At 41.8% G+C, this 23,076-nt stretch overlaps 1 protein-coding gene across 2 annotated transcripts; it reads left to right on the forward strand.

Moving 5' to 3' along the window:
• Positions 1–1,492: 1,492 nt before the first annotated feature.
• LOC121862308 (transcription factor kayak-like) lies at positions 1,493–22,987 on the forward strand. 2 transcript variants are annotated; one of them, XM_042360462.1, is made up of 4 exons: positions 1,493–2,025; positions 17,443–17,617; positions 18,945–19,180; positions 20,695–22,987. In XM_042360462.1, the coding sequence occupies exons 1-4, from the start codon at positions 1,702–1,704 to the stop codon at positions 21,379–21,381; spliced, it is 1,422 nt and encodes a 473-aa protein (XP_042216396.1). In that variant the 5' UTR covers positions 1,493–1,701; the 3' UTR covers positions 21,382–22,987. The 2 variants fall into 2 exon arrangements, with proteins under 2 accessions (XP_042216396.1, XP_042216398.1); XM_042360464.1 differs by lacking the exon at positions 1,493–2,025 and adding an exon at positions 9,337–10,832.
• The last annotated feature ends 89 nt before the right edge of the window (positions 22,988–23,076 follow it).

Raw genomic sequence — 23,076 nt, forward strand, 5'->3', positions numbered from 1 at the left:
TGCCTTCCTGGTTTACCATCTGCTCATAGTCTGTATAAATACTATGTTAGCTGCCTCGTGTTACTGGGGTGTGTTAGCTGCTGCGTGTTACTGGGGTGTGTTAGCTGCTGCGTGTTACTGGGGTGTGTTAGCTGCTGCGTGTTACTGGGATGTGTTAGCTGCTGCGTGTTACTGGGATGTGTCTGAGTTGCTTTCTGCTGGTCTGGTGTTTGTAGGATGAACTTCTTTTCAACAGTCTTACCTTCAGTAAACCTTTCCCTGTGAATGACAGGGTAAGTGGTGCGACACAGTGACAAAGTGTGTCGTGGCTCACATAATGCATTGACGTGGGTGATGGTGGATGCAGGATGGGTACTATTTTCTCTTAATGGCCGGAACCACAACATTTACAACTATTATAATACATCGGCGCATAAGCCAGTGTGCTGTTTTAATATTACAGCTCGCGTTTACTCCTTGTATTGATTTATTTCCATACCACATGCATAGTTACTCCTGAATGGCTTAGCACTATAAGTGTTATATTTACGCCTCAATATGTCTTAGCAATAGTATTATCATTATTACACAATGTAATGAAACTGCCACAAACACTTAGGTTCTCGTCCACAATAAGCTTTATCCTTTCTACGCCTAACTTTTACCTTGAAAAAAGATGGTAGCCTTCAGTCGATCAATATATTCCAGGTAACACCACCAGGAAGAAAGGGGACCATTTTAACTTCCGTTCCAGGAATCTCGGAGTTGTTCCTAAATATTTCCCTGAAGTTTTCGTCGGGCTGAAGCAGATTCCTGGTAGGGAGAATGCCAGAGGTCGCCATAGGATATATTATCACGGAACACACTACAGAGAGTTGCTTATATTCTCCTAAACGATGCATTACTTTTCCTAAATGATGATTAGATTTCTCCAACCCAGTCATTATGTAATATTTTTAAAAATATATAGCGAAGAGGATAAAGTATTATCTTTGGTGAAGTGAGGTGCCAAGTAGTCAATACTGTACTCAGTTTTGCGTTGCCTCGGCCAACAAGCCCAACACACTTCACTGCCCCACCACTCTCTCCTAACCACACACACACACACGCATATACAGTATATATATATATATATATATATATATATATATATATATATATATATATATATATATATATATATATATATATATATATATATATGTATGTATGTATGTATATCTATGTATCTATGTGTAATGATGATGTTCTTTTATTTGTACAAGGAAAAGTAAGGAGTAATAGCGAGTGTGGTGTGTGACGTCACTGGTCACATGACAGTTCAGTTGACGTAGTTTCTATTTTAAGAAGTGTGACGTCACAAGGGTGGGACCATGTGGGCGGGGTTTCTTGTCGTTGTATCATAATGTTTCAGTGACGCATGCAGTTATATTGCATAGGTTTGTAAATTATTTCTTATAGAACGTGTAGAAATTATACTGTTGAACATCATTATATATTGTTTAATAATTTATAGAGATTAAATATGTAATTGACTACCAAATAAGTACTTTTAAGAATAAATTGAACGTATGTCTGAGGAGTGAACATAGGTTGTGGAAGCGGGGACGACACAAACTGCGGCATATAGGAGCGAGTTCCCCGGCTGCAGCCAGGCAGTGTATGAGTCATCGCAGGAGGGGGAGGAGTTCATTCTAACGTTTGAAGTGACGCCACCGCCCCATGTTAGTCAGCGAGTCAGACCAGGTGACTAGAAGGAAATTCTCGCTGCGTGAGGCAAAGCAACCACCGCCAACCATGTTCACTCGCGCTCAAGCCACCGTCACCAGCACGTCCGCGGTTAAACTTCTTGCCACATCTCTACCACATACCACAGCCTCCGTCATCAGTGGTAGTACCACACATACTTCCGCTATTAGTGACGTAGTTCCGAGTGTAAGCTTGACGATAACAGCTGTGGCTACAAGTTTACCAGAGAGCGGAGGTACCGTGACTACCAGAGCCACCACTCCAGTGTTGGACACACCTACCATCACCAACCTAGTGGTGAGTACAACACTACCACAACTGCACTTGTAACAGCTCACTCACCATAGCCATTTATATTTATTTCTAATATATTTAAGTGCCACATGTTGGTTATCTGGGGAGCTATCGAACTTATGATGATGTAGCTCTCGTTGTGTTAGAAGAGAGTGGAATGACAGAACAGATGCTGGTGTTCTCCTGACACACACTTACGCAACATGTTGCAGGAGACAGTTTACTCATTTGTACTATTTTATGTACAGTTACACACACTATTAATAACCTTATAAATACAGATCGAGGAGGCATGGAATAATAATAATATAACTTGTAAATTGTTTGTACGAAATTTTTCTCGCAACAAAGAGGACCCACTAATGCTTAAGTCGGTTGCCAAACGTACGATTCGTCTGGTCGGGTATTAAGAAATTAATTTTAGAGTTCTTATGGATCTTCAGTATTTAAAACCAAATGGCATACAAATAATCGCAAAACGATAGATGGAACGTAAAAACTAGACATTCATCTCTTAATAACATCTGAAGGGAATATTATATATTGCATCATGTCATACCTAAGTGCGCATTTACATACATTGTAAACGCTATCAGTGCACTAACTTGTGAATATAATTGAACGTTCTTTTAATTGTTACCCACACCAATCGCCACTGAAATATTTAGTAAACTGAATGTTCAGAATGTGGACGAGGAGGGCTGTGTGGTGTGGGTGTGGTGGAGTGGAAGTGGTGGGTTGCCAAGTGTGTGCGGTCAGTGATACAGTTAACTCAACCTTCTCTTATATCTAACTTTGGTGACTGCCGTCTGTCCTTAATCAATATTACCAGTCTGCAGGTCACACACACACACACACACACACACACACACATATATATATATATATATATATATATATATATATATATATATATATATATATATATATATATATATATATATATATTATATTATATATATATATATATTATATATATATATATATATATATATATATATATATATATATATATATATATATATATATATATATATATGTGTGTGTGTGTGTGTGTGTGTGTGTGTTTCAAGTGGTCATTAAGTAGCTTGTAAGTAATAATTTAGTTAGAGCAGCAGCCGCTGCTGTCTCACGCAAGGTTGGGTGGCGCCTCCAACTTAAACTAAAAATGTAGGTGGTTTCCTATTTAAGGGGTAGTAGTAGGCTTGTCGACGGAGTACTATAACCAGGATGTACGCCTCCGTCAAGTATAACCATTCATGTATTTGACATAAATAAACCATCAACCCTAACTTGGTTAGGTTAGATTTGGTTGACTCATGACACAGGTTTGGGTACCACGCCTTGCTGGACCTCAACATTGAGGGCTCTTGTGCGACCCACACCTTCAACATACAATTTTCTTTAAGTTCATCGACTGGTGTTCCCTTACTGCCTGACACATTTACGCTATAATTATACATTAAAATCGGTAGAGATGCCGTCAAAAATAATAAGACAGCGAGCGTCATCACAGGTGTAACCATGGTATTATATTAGTTTTATTTATCATTATTTTCAATTCGACTGAAATGAATAAGCAAGAGTTTTATTAAGGTATTTCAGTTGGTAGTGATCAGGGTGATTAATATTATTGAGAAAGTCTTTGTCCACTTAGTAACTTTCAAAACTAAGAAATTTCTTCTGCAATAGAGTTTTAGTGGTCTATAAAATAAAAAATTATCTTAATATAAGCAATTATACATTAACTTTGGTTCTTACTCATACTATCTAAACAGCGTTGTAATTGTTGTACTTAACATGTTACACCATGGTGTACTGCACAAGTTGTATCATGGTGCACTCATGTTGTATCATGGTGTACTGCACAAGTTATATCATGGTGTACTGCTCCTGTTGTATCATGGTGTACTGCTCATGTTGTATCATGGTGTACTGCTCATGTTGTATCTTGGTGTACTGCTCATGTTGTATCATGGTGTACTGCTCATGTTGTATCTTGGTGTACTGCTCATGGTGTACTGCTCATGTTGTATCATGGTGTACTGCTCATGTTGTATCTTGGTGTACTGCTCATGTTGTATCATGGTGTACTGCTCATGTTGTATCATGGTGTACTGCTCATGTTGTATCTTGGTGTACTGCTCATGTTGTATCATGGTGTACTGCTCATGTTGTATCATGGTGTACTGCTCATGTTGTATCTTGGTGTACTGCTCCATGTTGTATCATGGTGTACTGCACATGTTGTATCATGGTGTACCGCCTTGGCGTTGTATCATGGAAAATCGTTCGCTTGTATCATGGCTGTACCTGCACAAGTTATATCATGGTGTACTGCCTATGTTGTATCAGGTGTACTGCCTGCGTTGTATCATGGTACTGCTCATGTTGTATCTTGGGTGTACTGCCTGTATGTTGTATCTTTGGTGTACTGCACAAGTTGTATCATGATGTACTGCCTATGTATCATGGTGTGTACTGCTCATGTTGTATCATGGTGTACTGCTCATGTTGTATCATGGTGTACTGCTCATGTTGTATCATGGTGTACTGCTCATGTTGTATCATGGTGTACTGCTCATGTTGTATCTTGGTGTACTGCTCATGTTGTATCATGGTGTACTGCACATGTTGTATCATGGTGTACTGCTCATGTTGTATCATGGTGTACTGCTCATGTTGTATCATGGTGTACTGCCTGTTGTAATCTGGTACTGCATGTTGTATCATGATGTACTGCTCATGTAATTGGCGGTACTGCACAAGTTATATCATATGTACTGCCTGTTGTATCATGGTGTACCGTACATGTTGGATCATTGTGTACTTCATGTTGTATCATGGTACTGCAATATGTTGTATCATGGTGTACCGTACACGTTGTATCATGGTGTACCGCAATATGTTGTATCATGGTGTACCGCACACGTTGTATCATGGTGTACCGCACACGTTGTATCATGGTGTACCGCACACGTTGTATCATGGTGTACCGCACACGTTGTATCATGGTGTACCGCACACGTTGTATCATGGTGTACCGCACACGTTGTATCATGGTGTACCGCACATGTTGTATCTTGGTGTACTGCACAAGTTGTATCATGATGTACTGCTCATGTATCATGGTGTACTGCACAAGTTATATCATGGTGTACTGCTCATGTTGTATCATGGTGTACTGCACATGTTGGATCATTGTGTACTTCTCATGTTGTATCATGGTGTACTGCACATGTTGTATCATGGTGTACCGCACGTGGTGTACTGCACATGTTGGATCATTGTGTACTTCTCATGTTGTATCATGGTGTACTGCACATGTTGTATCATGGTGTACCGCACACGTTGTATCATGGTGTACTTCTCATTTTGTATCATGGTGTACTGCACATGTTGTATCATGGTGTACCGCACACGTTGTATCATGGTGTACTGCACACGTTGTATCATGGTGTACTGCACATGTTGTATCATGGTGTACCGCACACGTTGTATCATGGTGTACTGCACACGTTGTATCATGGTGTACTGCACACGTTGTATCGTGGTGTACTGCACACGTCGTATCATGGTGTACTGTACACGTCACATCATAGTGTATCATGGCCAGTCAGTTACATAAAGGCAAGGTGTGTCGGGAGGAGAAAGTACTTGACCTGTGTGTGCACCTGTTGATGTAGCTTGTTCTGAGGATTATTGTTCTTTATGATAGTGAAGGTTATACAGTAGGTTGTATTATTAGGTAGTAAATAATGCATGGCAGTCACAAACACTATATATATATATATATATATATATATATATATATATATATATATATATATATATATATATATATATATATATATATATATATATATATATATAGTGTTTGAGTTAAACCTTTTTCGTTTTTCTGTAGTAGAGAATAAATGCACATATTTAGTTTACACGAAGAAAAAATACTTGTATGTGTCACGCAATATTGTTCTCACCTTGGAATGTTAACAGTCTTTGTGTGTGTGGTAAGGTCCACACGAGTTAAGGATTGGAGAAGTTGCGTTGGTGTGTCAGATGACGATGGACCTATTGTTTTGGAAGCAGCGAGGAGTAACTGGATGCAGGAAGTACTGACTGGTGTGTTTAAGGCGGTGAGGACTAACTGGGAGACATTGATGGTGAACGCGAGGTGAGAGGTAAATGGGGAAGTGAGCAGTGAGATATGTTGTAGTGTTATTAATGACCAAAGTGGAGGGGAAGTGGCACATACAACTATCTCGTGGACAAGGTCACGTGCGCGCCACTACCGTACTACGTCTTAAACAAAGGATTGTGCTTATGTTGTACTACGTATTCACTATATGAACAACTTGCGTAAATTACTTTTTAACAACTAAGTGACTTAAATTACAGATTAATAAAATATAGAACTTTTCTATAAAATATTTCGTGATATACCACTGTCATGTAGTTACAATCCAAAGTCTCCTTACCCCCTACCCCTTGGTCGGAGGGAAGGCGAAGCCAAGGTTGTAGAAAGGCCAGGCGAACGGACATACACTGTGCTCTGTGCTGTCGTTATATATATATTATTCATAAAATAACTATAGGCCTACCAACATGCCATATCGTGTCAATGTTTTAAATCATATTTTATACCAGTGTTTGTGTGTTATACCTGAGTGACTGTGTTGAGGGGTGTGTGTGGCTCCACCGTGCCTCGTCACCAAACTACCGAACGAGTGGATGTCCCATCGTCTGGCCTGTGTTCAACCTTGGTTTCGTCTTCCCTCCAATCATCCTGTGGGAGGAGGGGGGAGGGGTTAAAGGAACTTTGGATTTTGACTGTACTGTACTTATGCAAGGACAGGTGGTTGTGTCCCTACAAGCTTTGCACAACACTTTAGTTAATTTATTTTGGTCATGTGATGTTCAAGATAACACTCTTGGCCAACATTAAGTTACAGTTATTAGTTTTATACAAAGATAACATTGTTTACAAACACGATAATGTACATGTACAGTGTACCATTTCTCAACATGTGATAGTGAGTCATCTAACAGTTTGTGTGCACCATGAACTAGTGTACACCAGTTTGCAGGGTTAGCATAAACCATTAAAAAAAAATATTGTTTTTTTTAATGGTTTTAATGCTATAATATTGGTTTTAGTAAATTTAAAGTCAAGCTAGATTAAAATTTTATTGAATTCTGTTCCAAGTAGCCAGTTCGGTACCAGTATAATTTCCATCTCTAAAAATACAAGAAAACATTTATTTTGTTTTGTATTTTTCCAATAAACTATAATTTATTTAAAGGACTTATGATTTGTTCACTTAAAAAGTTTTATAATTTACCCTTCTTAAAAAAATAGTCATGCAACATAGAAAATTAACTATAAACGGTTTGACAATTCTTGTTAAGGAAGGTGACAGACCACACTTAAAGAGAATATTTACAGTAACACTAAATTACCTAAAAGGCCTAGAACAATGACAGTTGTGAAAAACAGCAGTTAGGAGCTGAACACAGGAGGAGGTAAGAGAAGGACTGGTAGGAGCGTTAATATACTTGGGGAATTAAATTTCGTTTGGGTATATGATCGGACTGGGAACAGCATTTCATCGTGACACAAGCGCGACGCTCAGTCTTACTATACTGTATACTCCAAAAAGTAATGCACAAAAAATCCATGTTAATTTTTTGTCCAAGATATTTTCTGAGCTTCCCAACAAATGCCACTATTTTTTGTCTCATAAATTTGTTGACAAATTTACAGACAGATGCCTTAACTTGGCGTAGATCAAATCAGATGGCCTTCAACTTGGCTTTAAAACAAGCACAGCACTCAAATTAATCTTAGTCCCTGTATTTATAGTCTTTAATGTCTCAGTTGTTAACATCAAAGTGCGTACACATGGTTGTAGTAGATAGATGATAACTGTTAGATAATGTGTTGCCTTAATACTACATTAGACACACTGTCCTGCCCGGCCACAGCTACGCTCCACCCACCAACAAAAACGAACACAACGCCATATTTAACTCAGGCAGAATCCCAGGTGCCTTAAATGTGCAGCCAGTGTGGTGGGCATTGTGAGCTAAACTTATAAATGACGTAACTCACACAAGTATCAACCATGGTGCGTTTACCTACCGCTGTCCCCTTCTTCCTTCCCTACCTCTACTGCCCCCCTTCCTCCCCGTACTTCTACTGTTCCCCCTACCTCTGCTGTCACACACTCGACACACACTTAATACACGTCACACACTTAATACACGTCACACAGTTAACACACGTCACACACTCAACACACGTCACACACTTAATACACGTCACACACTCAACACACGTCACACACTCAACACACATCACGTTTAACATACGTCACAAATTTAACACGCGCCATACAGTTAACACACGTCACGCACTCAACACATATCATACTTAACACACAACACACACTTAACACCAGGCATGGGACAGTTAACTTTAAAATTTAACGAAAGTTAATTTTAATTTTTAATTTTTCCTATTAAGTTAACTAGTTTGTGATCAATTTGATTCGATGAATTTTCGTGTAGATTAAAATATCCCATAACCTGTAAATGTGTTCCAAAAAATAGTCAATGAATAGTTTGAATAATTTGAAGCATCAAAAGTGACAGAATGGACGCAAGGGTTTGGTGTGTTTTATATTACATAGTTGTTCTTATGTTAAGGAGTTGATCATGATAAAATTTCGAAAATAAGTTAACAGGTATTTTAAAAGTTAAAGAGTTGATTAATTGGCCCATGCCTGTTTAACACAAGTAAATTTCAATTTGACAAAAAACATAGGTTGACGGTATATTTATACAAGGTGTGTGTGTATGCCTTAACACTTGTGATTGAGTTCTTAAAAAATATATAATGTAATTAGAGCACCTTAGTTAAGATGCCTAAAGGTAGCTGAAAATCCAAAATAGCCAAGGTACTACTGCTAGAACTCTACATGTAAACTTCAATAGTTGTATTTCACACCTACATGTGTTTCCTGTGTTGTCGTCTGGGTGAGATACCCTGGTACGTTGGACGTGTGAACACATTTACAGGTTATTATATAATTTAATCTACACGAAAATTCATCGAATCAAATTGATCACAAACTAATTAACTTAATAGGAAAAATTAAAAATTAAAATTAACTTTAGTTAAATTTTAAAGTTAACTGTCCCATGCCTGGTGTTAAGTGTGTGTTGTGTGTTAAGTATGATATGAGTTGAGTACGTGACGTGTGTTAACTGTATCCAGCTGTAGGCTAACTTGGGACATGTATGTTAATCGATTAGTGGATCATGTTTCTTGATTGTAGATAGGGATTGGTTTGTAGTGTGGTGTCCCTGGGCTGTCTTCCCTAGCATCAGGATACACACTAGAGGTGGGTGTCCGGGTGTCACGCTTGACGCTTGCTCGGCTGTCAAACTCAACAAATCTCGTCACTGTTTCGCGATGACCGAGAAATTGCGTTGGTAGCGTTGTTTCGCCGGGAGGTAGGTTAGGTTTGGTTTAGGCTTCTCTAGAATCATTCAGTTCTCGGCCATCACGAGACAACGAGACGAGATATAACCATATGAGAGCCTCGACCATTATGTCAAGTGATATAATTATGGTCAAGCAAAAACAACACAGCTCGAGTAGGCCTATATGATTTGAACTTCATTACTGAAGTTTGGCTCCAATTTATTCACTTATTGTTAGCAACCAAAATTTGATGAAGACGCGAAAAAAAAATAACCTACGAAGAAAAATCACGTAACATAAAAGAAAAGTTCAGCAAACTTAACAATAAAGATTATCCATTAAATCAAGATATCGACTATACTCTTGGATCCCAAACTTTGTAAAAGAACAGTGCCTACGTAACTCCCTGTTGTAATGAGGGGGAGAGTGGGTAGAATAAGGTGAGAGATGAGTGGGTAGAATAAGTGAGGTAACAAGGAGAGAGAGAGAGAGAGTGAGTGAGTGGGTAGGGTCAGAACCAGGTATGCGTGGACGTGTTAGGTGTTGGTAGTTCTGTCGGCCATGTAGGGAGAAACGCCATGTGTCATGTACCCACACGCATGACGTAGTGGCTGCCATGAAGGGTGGAACACCATGTGCCATATACCCACACGCATGACGTAGTGGGCAACAACACCACCTATTTTGATTTAGTCTTGACCGTATTTGGCCAAAAAATGAGGCCCTATTTTAGTGATCACCTGTAGTGGTCATCACCTGAATGACCTCATACAATGACTCGCTCACTTCTTGACACTGTCTCTTGACATCTTCAATAGTCTTCTGGGAACATACAGGATTTAAGCCCGAAATTCTATGAAACACTTCTAAGAAAATATAGCACCATAGAAAACGGGAAGTGAGCGCATGCGTGTTGGTTGTGGCGGGAAGGTTAGTGTTAGTGTAGCAGTGGAGCTCAGTGTGTCAGGAGGCGACCACATGATAGTCGTGTAGCTTGCAGCTCTACTACACCTAACTTCTACATATTGTTGACCATCAACACTTGGTAGTGTTATAGTGCAGTGAACATTGTTGTGGACACTTAAGAAATACTCGCCGTGTCTTAAGTAATTAGAAGACGAACGTGTTCTTGATTATGATACGCGGATTATTAATTCATCAATAATGTCCTAAGATGAATTCTTGGCATACACCTTACCTTAGTTCATCTGAAGATCTGCGACATTACCAGCAACAACATTACCTCCACCAGCAACATTCCTATCATTATCAGCAAAATATACACAACCTTCAAAATTATCAGCAGCAGCAACACCAGCAGGTATAGTGACAATGATTATTACAGACCATAGTCTACTAATGTGTGGATAAAGATGTTCATCAAAATTTCCGGTAAGTGAAGCTGTATAATCACGGCACAACCGTGGTGCCACTCGGTGCTGTGTGATATAAAACAAAAATTGTTTTAGGTGTGTCAGTATTTCAACTCCTATTAACTGTACATAATATGATGGCTCGCTACAAACGTTTTATACAATATAAGTTAGTGTAACCACGTAAAGTTAAAAATTAGGTTATGATATTTGACTTGTGGGTCCTACGTTTCCTTGATTTATATGAAGGACTATATATATATATATATATATATGTATATATATATATGTGTGTGTGTGTGTGTGACGATAAATTGGGATATTCATTGAATAAGCTTAACCCCTACACTACGGGACGCCACTTAATATTTTAAATGGATAACGCCAGTCGATTTTATTCATTACAGAGAGCCTCCATACACATAGGGGTTAATAAACAATTTCTACTAAAAGGTAACAGAAGGTTTTGCCTAATTGGGACATTTTTTTTTTATTGATACAACTTAATGAAAATTAATCCTTGTATTGTAACTTTTGCGCTCTATTTTATTTAAGTTGTCGTTGACCAAGATAACAAAAATATACATGGAGACGGTTAGGTTAGGTTAGGTTAGGTTAGGTTAGGTTAGGTTAGGTAAGGTAAGGTAAGGTAAGGTATAAAACTATTCATTTATGTTTATTATATGTCAACGTGATCGCAGTTGACCTTTTTTTTTTTACATCAGCTTATTCACCGATGTGGCGTTGGTCTGTACAGGATAAAACCTGGGTGAGAAATTAGGCAGGTCTCTTTACACCCGTTGCCTCTGTTCACCTAGCAGTGAGTAGGAACCTGTTGTAAGACGGCTGTTGTGGGTCGCATCCTGGGAATGGTGTAATGCAATAACACCAGAGGAACAACTCTCAAAGATTTGGGACTTGTGTCCCAACTGGGTCTATGCTCGAGATATTGGTGTAAACCCAACAACCAGAGACAAGGCAAACTTTTTATGTTTGGTATAGGGTCACTGTGGATAACACGCTTCCCACGTGTGTCTGGGCCAAGCAGGAACTCCAACCCGACATAGTGAGAGATATGAGCATTACCCGTACCACAAACAGTGCTCATCAAAATCATCGGTTACTACCATGGCATAACCAAACGCTACCTAAAGTAGGTTAGGTAAGTTATGGGTTTGTTCGATAATGTTATAGTAGGTAAGTTAAGGTTAGGTAGAATATGGCAGCTTAAGTAAGGTTTCGTTAGTGATAATGTTATAGATTTTTTCCTTATTTTATGATCACGTGGATATAGAAATATATAAATTATGCCGGTTTCCCAACTTTCCATGTGTAGCGTGTCATGGTGACTTATGGATACACCTGTCGCTCGCGTCTTGTTCTATGGGTAGCTGGTCTTACTATAGTGGGGCACTCCCAGTCCACCTTGGTGTAATTAGGCACTTAATTTTAAAGGTAGGAAAGGAAGACGGTTTCGTACAGTGCCGGCCACGCTACCTCCTTGTCTAAGTATATATATATATATATATATATATATATATATATATATATATATATATATATATATATATATATATATATATATATATATATATATATATATATATATATATATATATATATATATATATATATATATATATATATATATATATATATATATATAAAATATACATACATACTCTGTGTGTTTTATTACCACTTTTCTCCCACCACATTTGTGTCGGGTCCATCGCATCGTGTCAGTAAGAGAATAAAATAGAGGAAACTACTACATTTCACACACTCCACACTCCCCTGCTTCTACCACCATCATTTTTTTTATGGCTTGGCCCTTTTAGTTTCGCTCAGCCATACCTTAGACAAATTCCTGCAGGCGCTAATATGCAAGCCCAATAATTGTAGATTATGGAAATGTTGATCTGAGGCTCCAAGCGACATCCTTCTTGTCTGGTCCAAACACCTGGACCCCCTAGAGACTACTTATCGGTATCCCGTACGTCCATACACACCACTACACTTTATCACCACACATCACTGTACGCTGGTTCCACCCCCTCCCCCATTACCGCTAAACATTGTCTCCCGCAAGAGTCGAGGAAGGCATCCCTCTCATGTTCACCAAATCTACTACCACTCACTAGTATTCACCCTAAACACACGTGTGTTTTTGTCCGCTGCAGATTATAATATGCCAGATTCTATTGGCGGCCTTTTTGGATTGCTGATACTGGGTGGTGTATGGCTGGAGACTCAACAATGACTTAATCATATGTTTGACCATAAAGTCAAAAATAATAGAATCATTTTCGTCATACGACCAGGTGTAGAGTATATCGTCCCCGCCAGTTGTGAGGTGTTTGCTCAGAACTTCTTATTGCATCATTGAGGGAAAAAAACTACCGGTATTTTTATTTCCTCCTGTGGGGGAAAGTCCCTGGCGGGTTATTAAATAATATTAAGTTAAGATAGACTCGTGTAGGCAAGGGGGAAACATCAACGCAAATGAGTGAGTCTAAAGTAACACACACACACATCGTATACAAGTGCTTCTCTCATGTCACTCTTCTCCTTCACCGGAAACGAATTTGTTGCATAGCATTGTTTAGCGGAGGAAGGATAAGGTGGTGTACCTCTTACTGGCCATGTTCAGGAAGGAAGCCTTACCTCCCTCACCCCTGCACTCTTTACTCTACCTAATGTAAAGTACAAGGTGATGTACAGTGTTCGACAGGTGTGAGGTAGGTCGTGTTGTACAGTGTTAGAGGTGTGAGGTAGGTCGTGTTGTACAGTGTTAGAGAGGTGTGAGGTAGGTCGTGTTGTACAGTGTTAGAGGTGTGAGGTAGGTCGTGTTGTACAGTGTTAGAGAGGTGAGTAGGTCGTGTTGTACAGTGTTCGAGAGGTGTGAGGTAGGTCGTGTTGTACAGTGTTGTGAGGTAGGTCGTGTTGTACAGTGTTAGAGAGGTGTGAGGTAGGTCGTGTTGTACAGTGTTAGAGAGGTGTGAGGTAGGTCGTGTTGTACAGTGTTAGAGAGGTGTGAGGTAGGTCGTGTTGTACAGTGTTCGACAGGTGTGAGGTAGGTCGTGTTGTACAGTGTTAGAGAGGTGTGAGGTAGGTCGTGTTGTACAGTGTTAGAGAGGTGTGAGGTAGGTCGTGTCAGAGAGGTGTGAGGTAGTGATGTTACATGCTTGGTTTCTACTTTACAACGACGTCACGTGACCTGTATTATACTAGTAGTGACATCATACACCAGGATTCTACTAGTAGTGACGTTGTGCACCTGGACTCTGCTAGTAGTGACGTCATCCACCTTGTTTTATGGTAGTAGTGACAATCACTTGCGGATTATAACAAGTAACTGTCACTTGATTTGGATTTTACCAGGTATTGACGTCAGCAGGACTTGATTTTACCTCGTAGTAATGATAACTGTGGTAACATTATGAGATGTTCTTTTTACCACCATGCTATTGTACTATTCCAGATGATACTAAATGTTACATAATACTTCCTTGAGATAAATGTATTGTATATATCAGGTGCCTAAAAGAGAGCTCAGGTTCTCAACTGGCTCAGCCATGTTAATATTATTATTATCCACTCTGTATCTGTGTTTTTCTGGCTAAATAAACTGTTTCAATTCAGTTCAATTCGAATAACTTTTGTTTTTGAATTAGTGACGTCACATGACCTTTTTTATCCCTGTTAATGACGTCACAATGGTATTTGCTTGGTGATGTCATGACCGGGCTGTGAGGTACGACGGCCAAGAATAGTGGCACACTCACCCTCCTGGCCCACCACTACCTGTGCCACCCATCCACCTCCCATCCTGGCTCACCACTACCTGTGTGGTCCCTATCCACTCCTACCCTGGCCCACCACTACCTGTGTGCCGCATACATTATGTCTAGTGTAGGTGTACTGGCCGAGAGATAGTGTAGGTGTACTGGCAGAGTGCAGTACAGTATGTGAAAGAAGGTTGCTGGTAGAGTCAACAGAAGGCCTAGGATGAGGCACTATACTTGGTGGATAACTCAGTAAACCTTGCGATGACGGCGCGGGTGCCAGCACGCGCGCCCCCAAATGTACTCCTAAGACAAGATTTAAGTTGCATTTTGGGCATCCAGTTGTTATTCTGGCCGCTGGTGATGTTTTATACCATATTTAATCGTTCTACAGGTCATATCTAAGTGTTAAGTAAATTATATTCATCCCAGTCCCGGTAGGTGTACAAGGGCACAAATACCATTGCGTCCCAGGGGCACGGCCCAGTTGACTTACTGGACTAGGTGTGAGGTGTTTCTGTACTTGTTCCTTTACTCTGGGTTACTTTAAACTGTTGTGGACTGCTCTTGCAGTATTTTAGCTGCTGTATCACTCTAGTCATGTTAGAATTTCTGTTCTAAGTTTATTGGGATAATGATATGCGGATAACATTTGTTTAAAAAAATATTACCACAGAAGGGAGAGGTGTTTGTATACAATTCCACATTATTAGTATTTATAACTATTTCCATGTGAAATATATAATTCTGGTGGTAGTTCCCAATGTCTGCAGTGAGCAAAACAGAATTTATATGGCCTGAAAGTGGTTCCCATATACGCCTAATGGTTAGGGACAGAGTGGATACAGCACACTGAAGACCACCTTTTCTCATTACACAGTGAAGCAGTGCGACTAGCATTGCACTTGTCTGCTTTCATTTTCCCAACTGTAAAGTTAGGTAAACATTTAAGGCTGGATGAACCTGAAATGCCTTGGGCGTGAACCAGCGACCCTGAAGGCTAACATTGTACTCACTCGGCTGCGGCACCCGTACCTACTGTATATGGCTTAGGTAGGATACTTCCTGTGAAGAAATAATGGCGAGGTGTTTTACATAGGTGTGAGAAAATCTGCGACACATTTCTGCTGGAAGAGCTAAGGAGAAGAGAATGGTAACCTTAACATGCGGAAAGTGGCTGCCGGTGACGTTGTCACGAGTGGAATCATTAGTTCTAGAAACTTTGGTGTTAACACCAAGATAAGAATGAGTCGGTGCTATCACACATCACCACCTTATTAATGTATTTTATGACTTGGTATTAATGGTGCACTATTATACAGCCATACCCGCCACGAATTCATTGCAGAATTTAAAAAAATAATATAGATAAAATCCTTAATTATACTGCTGTTAACATACCCATCCAGGTAAAGATAATTTGCATTTAAACAATGTTTGTTAGATTGTTTTCGGGGTGGGTGGAGTCATCCAGATAATGCAGTGATAAGCTGCTGATAATAATGGTGCTAGATACGTGTACCAGGCCACTAGTTCTGACCCTTCACTCACCTGTTTACCTCCCACCACCTGTATCCTCACTCACCTCTGTACCTCCCACCACCTGTATCCTCACTCACCTCTGTACCTCCCACCACCTGACTGGGTAGGACACACACACACACACACACACCTCTTGCCTAAGTGTTAGAGTGGTAACTGTGTTCTCATATTACTGAGCATTATTTGTACAGTACAAGTTTACATGAGACGCATGGCAGTGCCAACATTTCATGTCATTACACTGTTCTGAGCTACCTTGTAAACAACTCTCTTAACTCTATGTACGGTATAAAATTTTACTCTTTATCTGTTTATAACTTTCTTGACTCTTTCTCCCCCTTTCTCTTTGGGGGTTTCAAAAACATTTGTCAAAAAAGAAAAAAAAAGGACATAATTACATATAAACAAAACCTTAAGTTCTCATGAAATCGTATATTATATAATGAAACCTGCAACACTGTATCACCACCACAACATATAAGTGCGACTCTCACTGTCCTCTGAAAACTAACCCAAGGATTCGGAGCATTTTGAAACATATGATTAACAGGGTAGAAATATAATTGATTTGCAAACACATATAACTTGGTTACCCCTTGCAAAATCTCTATCGACATCTAGTCAATGTGTGATGTGCTGTACTCTTGTTGAGAATTTATAAAAATATAACTGTGTAGAACAAAATTTTCCACTTTTATTAATGTTATTCTAGTAAAGCAACAGGTATTTGACTAAGGTATGACAGGTAGTGAAGTAATACCCCCCTTCCCCGGGTGTAGATAGTGTGTATTGTTGGCGAGGTAATTAGGAGATTAGGTTTTGGTACTTGATAAAGGTGTTGGTGTGAGCGTTGGTCACGTCATTTACTTACCGCTTGTGTTGATGATAGTCCCGCTGGTAACTACGGCTGGTGAAACAAAGAAAATATACAATAAAACTAAAAGAAGCGATAAAGTGAGAAACCAATTATGGGTTGAAGGAGTGACTTTATGCGTCACTCAAGCCCACAGTGTCACTCGCCCACACTGTGCCACTCACGCCCACTGTGTCACTCGCCCACACTGTGTCACTCGCCCACACTGTGTGTCACACGCCCACATAATGAAGGTCCAAACAGGTGTTATCTTTGTCTTGCGTTAGTCATGCAATAGATATTTCCGGAAGTGAAGGTGATAATATTTACTATGTTATAGCCATGTTGTTGACTGTTATCTGTTTTCTCCCACAGCTCAACTCCCTAGAAGGCGTACACAGCGGCGTCCCCACCCGCACCACACCTACTCTCACGCCCACAACCCTCAGGAACATCGAACAAACTTTTCTGGAATTGTCGAGCGTTCCACCCCCGGAGACCCACACCAACCAGGCGGGCTTTGTACCTCCCCTCGTTCAACCCACCGCAGGTACGTCTACACCTACTGTACCCGGCCCTAGTACAACCCCCCACAGGTACAGTACGTCTACACCTACATGCTGCCCCCCCCCCCACTCCACGCTGCCCCCGCACTCCACTGCCCCCCCCGCACTCCAACACTTCACCGCCCCTCACACTTCACCCCCCCCACACTTCACCGGCCCCCCCCCGCACTTCACCCCTGCACTTCACCGGCCCCCCACACCTCACCGCCTCCCCCACACCCCCACCGCCCCCCACACTTCACCGCCCCCTCACACCTCCCCACACCTCCCCCACACTTCCCACACCTCCCCCACACCACACCTCCCCCCACACTTCCCCTACACCTCCCCCCCACACACACCGCCCCCACTTCCCTACATCGCCCCCACATCACTACATCTCCCCACACTTCCCTACACCTCCCCCACACTTCCCCACACCTCCCCCACACCCCCTCACACTCCCTACACCTCCCCACACTTCCCCTACACCGCCCCCACACTTCCCTACACCGCCCCCCACACTTCCCTACATCGCCCCCACACTTCACACATAGCCCCTCACACTTCCCCCCCACACTTCACCGCCCCCCACACTTCACCGCCCCCACACACTTCACCGCCCCCACACACTTCACCGCCCCCACACACTTCACACACTCACCGCCCCCACACACTCCACCGCCCCCACACACTTCACCGCCCCCACACACTTCACCGCCCCCCACACACTTCACCGCCCCCACACACTTCCCAACACCGCCCCCACACACTTCACCGTCCCCTACACTTCATTACACCGTCCCCCACACTTCACTACACCGCCCCCCACACTTCACTACACGCGTACACATCATACATCTTGTTCTTAGATTAACTCCCTTAAACCGTGTGCACATATCACTACACACGCACACTTTCTGTACACATCATGCTCTACATTCCCAATCACTGTGTACACATGATCCATACCCTTTATAACCACGCTAACACAGTGTATCCCTCGCTGTAGAGCGGTACAGGACTCTATCTTTCCCAGACTAAACACTGATATAATACACCGATACACACAGTGGACGCCACACTCTTGTACGGTGTTCACCAGCACGCATGTTTCTCTTGAACATATAACGAGTCCGAAAGATATGTAGTTGAACACACTATTGACGCCTTCATGTGTATATCTTTGAGTGAGTCTTGTTTGCTCTAAAAGGGAACTTTTACAAATTGTTGTTAATTTGTCTCCTTATTTTCTATGGGTGAAGAAGCTTGTGTGAATAAGGTGGATATCTACAGTATATCATGACAGGTGGTGTATTTGTATTGTTGCAGGCAACACGTTTATCTCAGTGGACAGCAAGTGTTGGGGGGGCGGAACCCTCACACAGATTCCCCACACGTCTTCGTCGTCGTCGTCATCGTCGACGTCGTCGTCTGGTGGCGGAGTTCAGGTGCGTGCACCACTGGTCCACACCAGCACGTCATCCGGGGTGAGCCTCAACATGCCCTCCCAGGTCCAGCAGCCACCCCGCAGGATGGGCGGTCGACGACCCATTAAAGACGAGAAAGTGAGTTAACTTCACCCTCCATCTACCTGGACGTGTGTGTGTGTGGTGCCCGTTTAGTGAAGCCTTATATATATATATATATATATATATATATATATATATATATATATATATATATATATATATATATATATATATATATATATATATATATATATATATATATATATATGTGTGTGTGTGTGTGTGTGTGTATATGTATGTATGTATGTATGTATGTATGTATGTAAGAGAGTTAACTAAAGCATTTGATTGTTATCTGAGGTCAGCTTTTTTCAGGGCTGGACGTCGCTGTCCGGAATTAGGCCGGATGTTTTCTTTAGTGTTCTAGGACGGCCTCCAGCTGCTGATAGCGAGCTGTGCGCGCTTCACGCTGTCAACACTTGCCCATCACACTCGCTCTTTGCTGAGGTCGCATGGGCTATTGGTAGACATAGAGGGGGTAGGTAGGTGGGCCATGTGGAGGTGGAGTCTGGTGGATTAGGTTGGCCTCACACCAGTGGACGAGGCTGGTCCTTGTACACTTGCTGCCATAATCATACGTATACAGTATATCACTTGCTATTGTTCGTGTGACTCGCCTATTGGTGGTAGTAGTGACTTCTCTTGGTGAGTCAGTCGGTTGTGGAGACGCGTCTTGGTGAGTCAGTCGGTTGTGGAGACGCGTCTTGGTGAGTCACTCGGTTGTGGAGACGCGTCGTGGTGGGTCACTCGGTTGTGGAGACACGTCTTGATGAGTCATTCGGTTGTGGAGACACGCCATGGTGAGTCACTCGGTTGTGGAGACACACCATGGTGAGTCACTCGGGTTGTGGAGACACGCCATGGTGAGTCACTCGGTTGTGGAGACACCATGGTGAGTCACCTGGTTGTGGAGTCACCTTGGTGAGTCACTCGGTTGTGGAGACACGCCATGGTGAGTCACTCGGTTGTGGAGATGCCATGGTGAGTCACTGGTTGTGGAGTCACGCCATGGTGAGTCACTCGGTTGTGGAGACATGCCATGGTGAGTCACTCGGTTGTGGAGACACGCCATGGTGAGTCACTCGGTTGTGGAGTCACGCCATGGTGAGTCACTCGGTTGTGGAGTCACGCCATGGTGAGTCACTCGGTTGTGGAGACACCAAGGTGAGTCACTCGGTTGTGGAGACACGCCTTGGTGAGTCACCTGGTTGTGGTAGTGGTGAGTCACCTGTGTTGGATGTACGACGTCATCAGTATTATTCAGCTAGCACTGACAATGTAAACACTGCTCTAGTGAATTGCACTGCAGGGACACTCATGCCTTGTGTCAGGTTCTGTTGCTGGTGATGCTCCACTCAGGTGTGTGTATATTTGAGTCACCATTACGTTATGAAAGAGCAGTGACGGGTCGTGATGTTTACAAGGTGTTATTACGTCACTGTACAGTGTTCTTTCCACTTCCCTTACTTATAATATTTCATAAGAATAAATATTATTTTTTCTTCCATGTTTACGAGTTACAGTAACTTAATTTTTTATCTTTGGTACAGCTGTCATATGAGGAGGAGGAGCGTCGCTCAATGCGTCGTGAGAGGAACAAATTGGCGGCCGCGCGATGCCGCAAGAGGCGTCTTGACCAGACTAACATGTTGCAAGATGAGACGGACGATCTGGAAGATAAGAAGTCGGAATTACAGCAAGAGATCCAACTTCTGCAGCAACAGCGAGATGAACTGGAGTTCCTGCTGGCCACGCACAAGGCTGTCTGCCGCCGTCGCCAGCACATCGCTCCTGCCACCACCACCGCCAACTCCAACGTGCATCTCCGCATCTTAAAAAAGGTTGTCAAGGACGAACCTATGGAGGAAGACTTTGTACCCGTGAAAAAGTGCGACTCGAGCGTGCCTCGCCCGAGGCGACCAACTAGCCTCAACGTGGCACCAGTGGCTCTTCGTACCCCAAGCGTCGCTGACCTGGGGGTCCCCATTGAGACACCGTCGGCTGGCCTTCGTGGCCTCAACTTTGAGTCCATGATGGAGGGCGGGACAGGGCTGACGCCAGTAACGAGCGGCACTGGGCTCACTCCACTACACACGGGTCTCACGCCACTCACCACGCCTGTTGTGTCAGCTCCTACAGGCTCGGCCACATCCTCCAATTGTGGGACACAGCAGCGATCCTCCTCCTCTGACCTCTCCTCGCCAGACTCTGTACCGCCCAAACTAGTGTCCCTCTGAATGACAACGCCCATGCGCGCCCACGTAGTTACCAGCGGCGGGCAAGGTGGAATAATTGAGGCTCCGCCCCTCAGCTGACCTTTGATGGATGCTAGTCCCCAACATGCACGCCCGCGCCCACACTTACAACCCACGCACTTCACGCAAGCTACACCACAACCCAAAATCACTTGCACTTCTCACTCAACCAGACAAGTTATTGTCCTTGAAATTCACACCTCTAATACCAATTCCTGGAAACGTAATGTCATTAATGTTGAAATATAACACTGAGATAAGATAGCCTTTACGTTCTAACTTTGCCTTAGATTTAACTTTATGATGCCTTCAAACTGCCGTCACTATTTGAGCAGTTTTAGCTGCCGACCGTACAGGTTAATGAGAGGCCACTCGACTCTTTGAGAAAAGTAAGGTAAAGAGCTAGTGACAGTGTTTGTTTAGCTTTACCTGTTCCAACAATTAACACAGGTAACGAACGAGCCTCTTAGAAAAATTATATCCCCATGTCGGTCACTGTAAAATGTGGCTGCAGGTGTTGACACATTCTGAATGATTACCGAAAACACTGAGCATGAAATACTTTAGAAATCTTTGTGATAATTCATGTGTATACACGCTAGCGCTTCTGCCCCTACGTGTAAGAGCAATTAACACATGGGCAATACTTTGATAAATTTGTGTTCTATGCAATGAGTTGATGCAAAAGCAGTTCCATACAACTTATATAACTTTATGGTGTGTAATTTAAGTCTGTTACTACGACAGTGTTAATAAGGTTAAGCACTTACTTCGCCTTCATGTGAAGAATAATTTTGTGAAATATTGATATACCTCTATATTATAGATAGCAAAGCTTCACCAAAGACAAACAATATATTGATGTATTTCATTTGGGGGGTCTAGAATCAATTTTGTGATATTTTCCCTAGTAGAGAGAGCCTGAGAGAGCTTCACACGTGAATTAACTCCTCAAAATTTAAAAGTTGTAGAGAGGTATTTGAGTAACTTGCAGATTTGGCAGCCAGTAATGCTAGTGGTTGTTGACGTCCAATAACACTGGTATTGAAGTTGTTGACCAATAATACTAGTAGTTGTTGGCAGCCAATAATGCTATTAGTTATTAGCAGTCATTAATACTAGTAGTTGTTGACGGCCTACAATGTTAGTAGTTGCTGACCTCCAATAATGATAGTAGTTTTTTATGGCCAATAATGATAGTAGTTTTTAACGACCAGTAATACTAGTACTTGTTGACGATCAGTAATGCTAGTAGTTGTTGACGACCAATAATGCTAGTAGTTGTTGAAGGCCAATACAGCACTATGCTCATCTGCCTTGGTTTACCTCCAGCTGAGGAAGATCTTACCAATAAACAATATTCCAATGTTATTATTGACCATGTTTTCAGATAACCAGTAAACGGTCCAGCGAAGTGTGTGATAAAACGCTGGCTGGTTTTTGCCATATTAATTTACCAGTGGAAATACAATAATATTTATATTATACCTAGTCTAGCTTTCATACATTCATATGGTAAGATTACAGTCAAATCTATTTATACCAGAGTATTTAGATAATATTTTACAAATAAAGAAGAAATTTTGCATCGTCGTGTTTCTTTGAATTGTGACCCCCAGCAACAGGTTCTGTAATGGAATGATATATTGATATTTATTTAGTAAAATTATCATACAC

The sequence above is a fragment of the Homarus americanus genome, unplaced genomic scaffold (genome assembly GCF_018991925.1).
Source record: "Homarus americanus isolate GMGI-L3 unplaced genomic scaffold, GMGI_Hamer_2.0 scaffold31037, whole genome shotgun sequence".
Classification (NCBI taxonomy): domain Eukaryota; kingdom Metazoa; phylum Arthropoda; class Malacostraca; order Decapoda; family Nephropidae; genus Homarus; species Homarus americanus.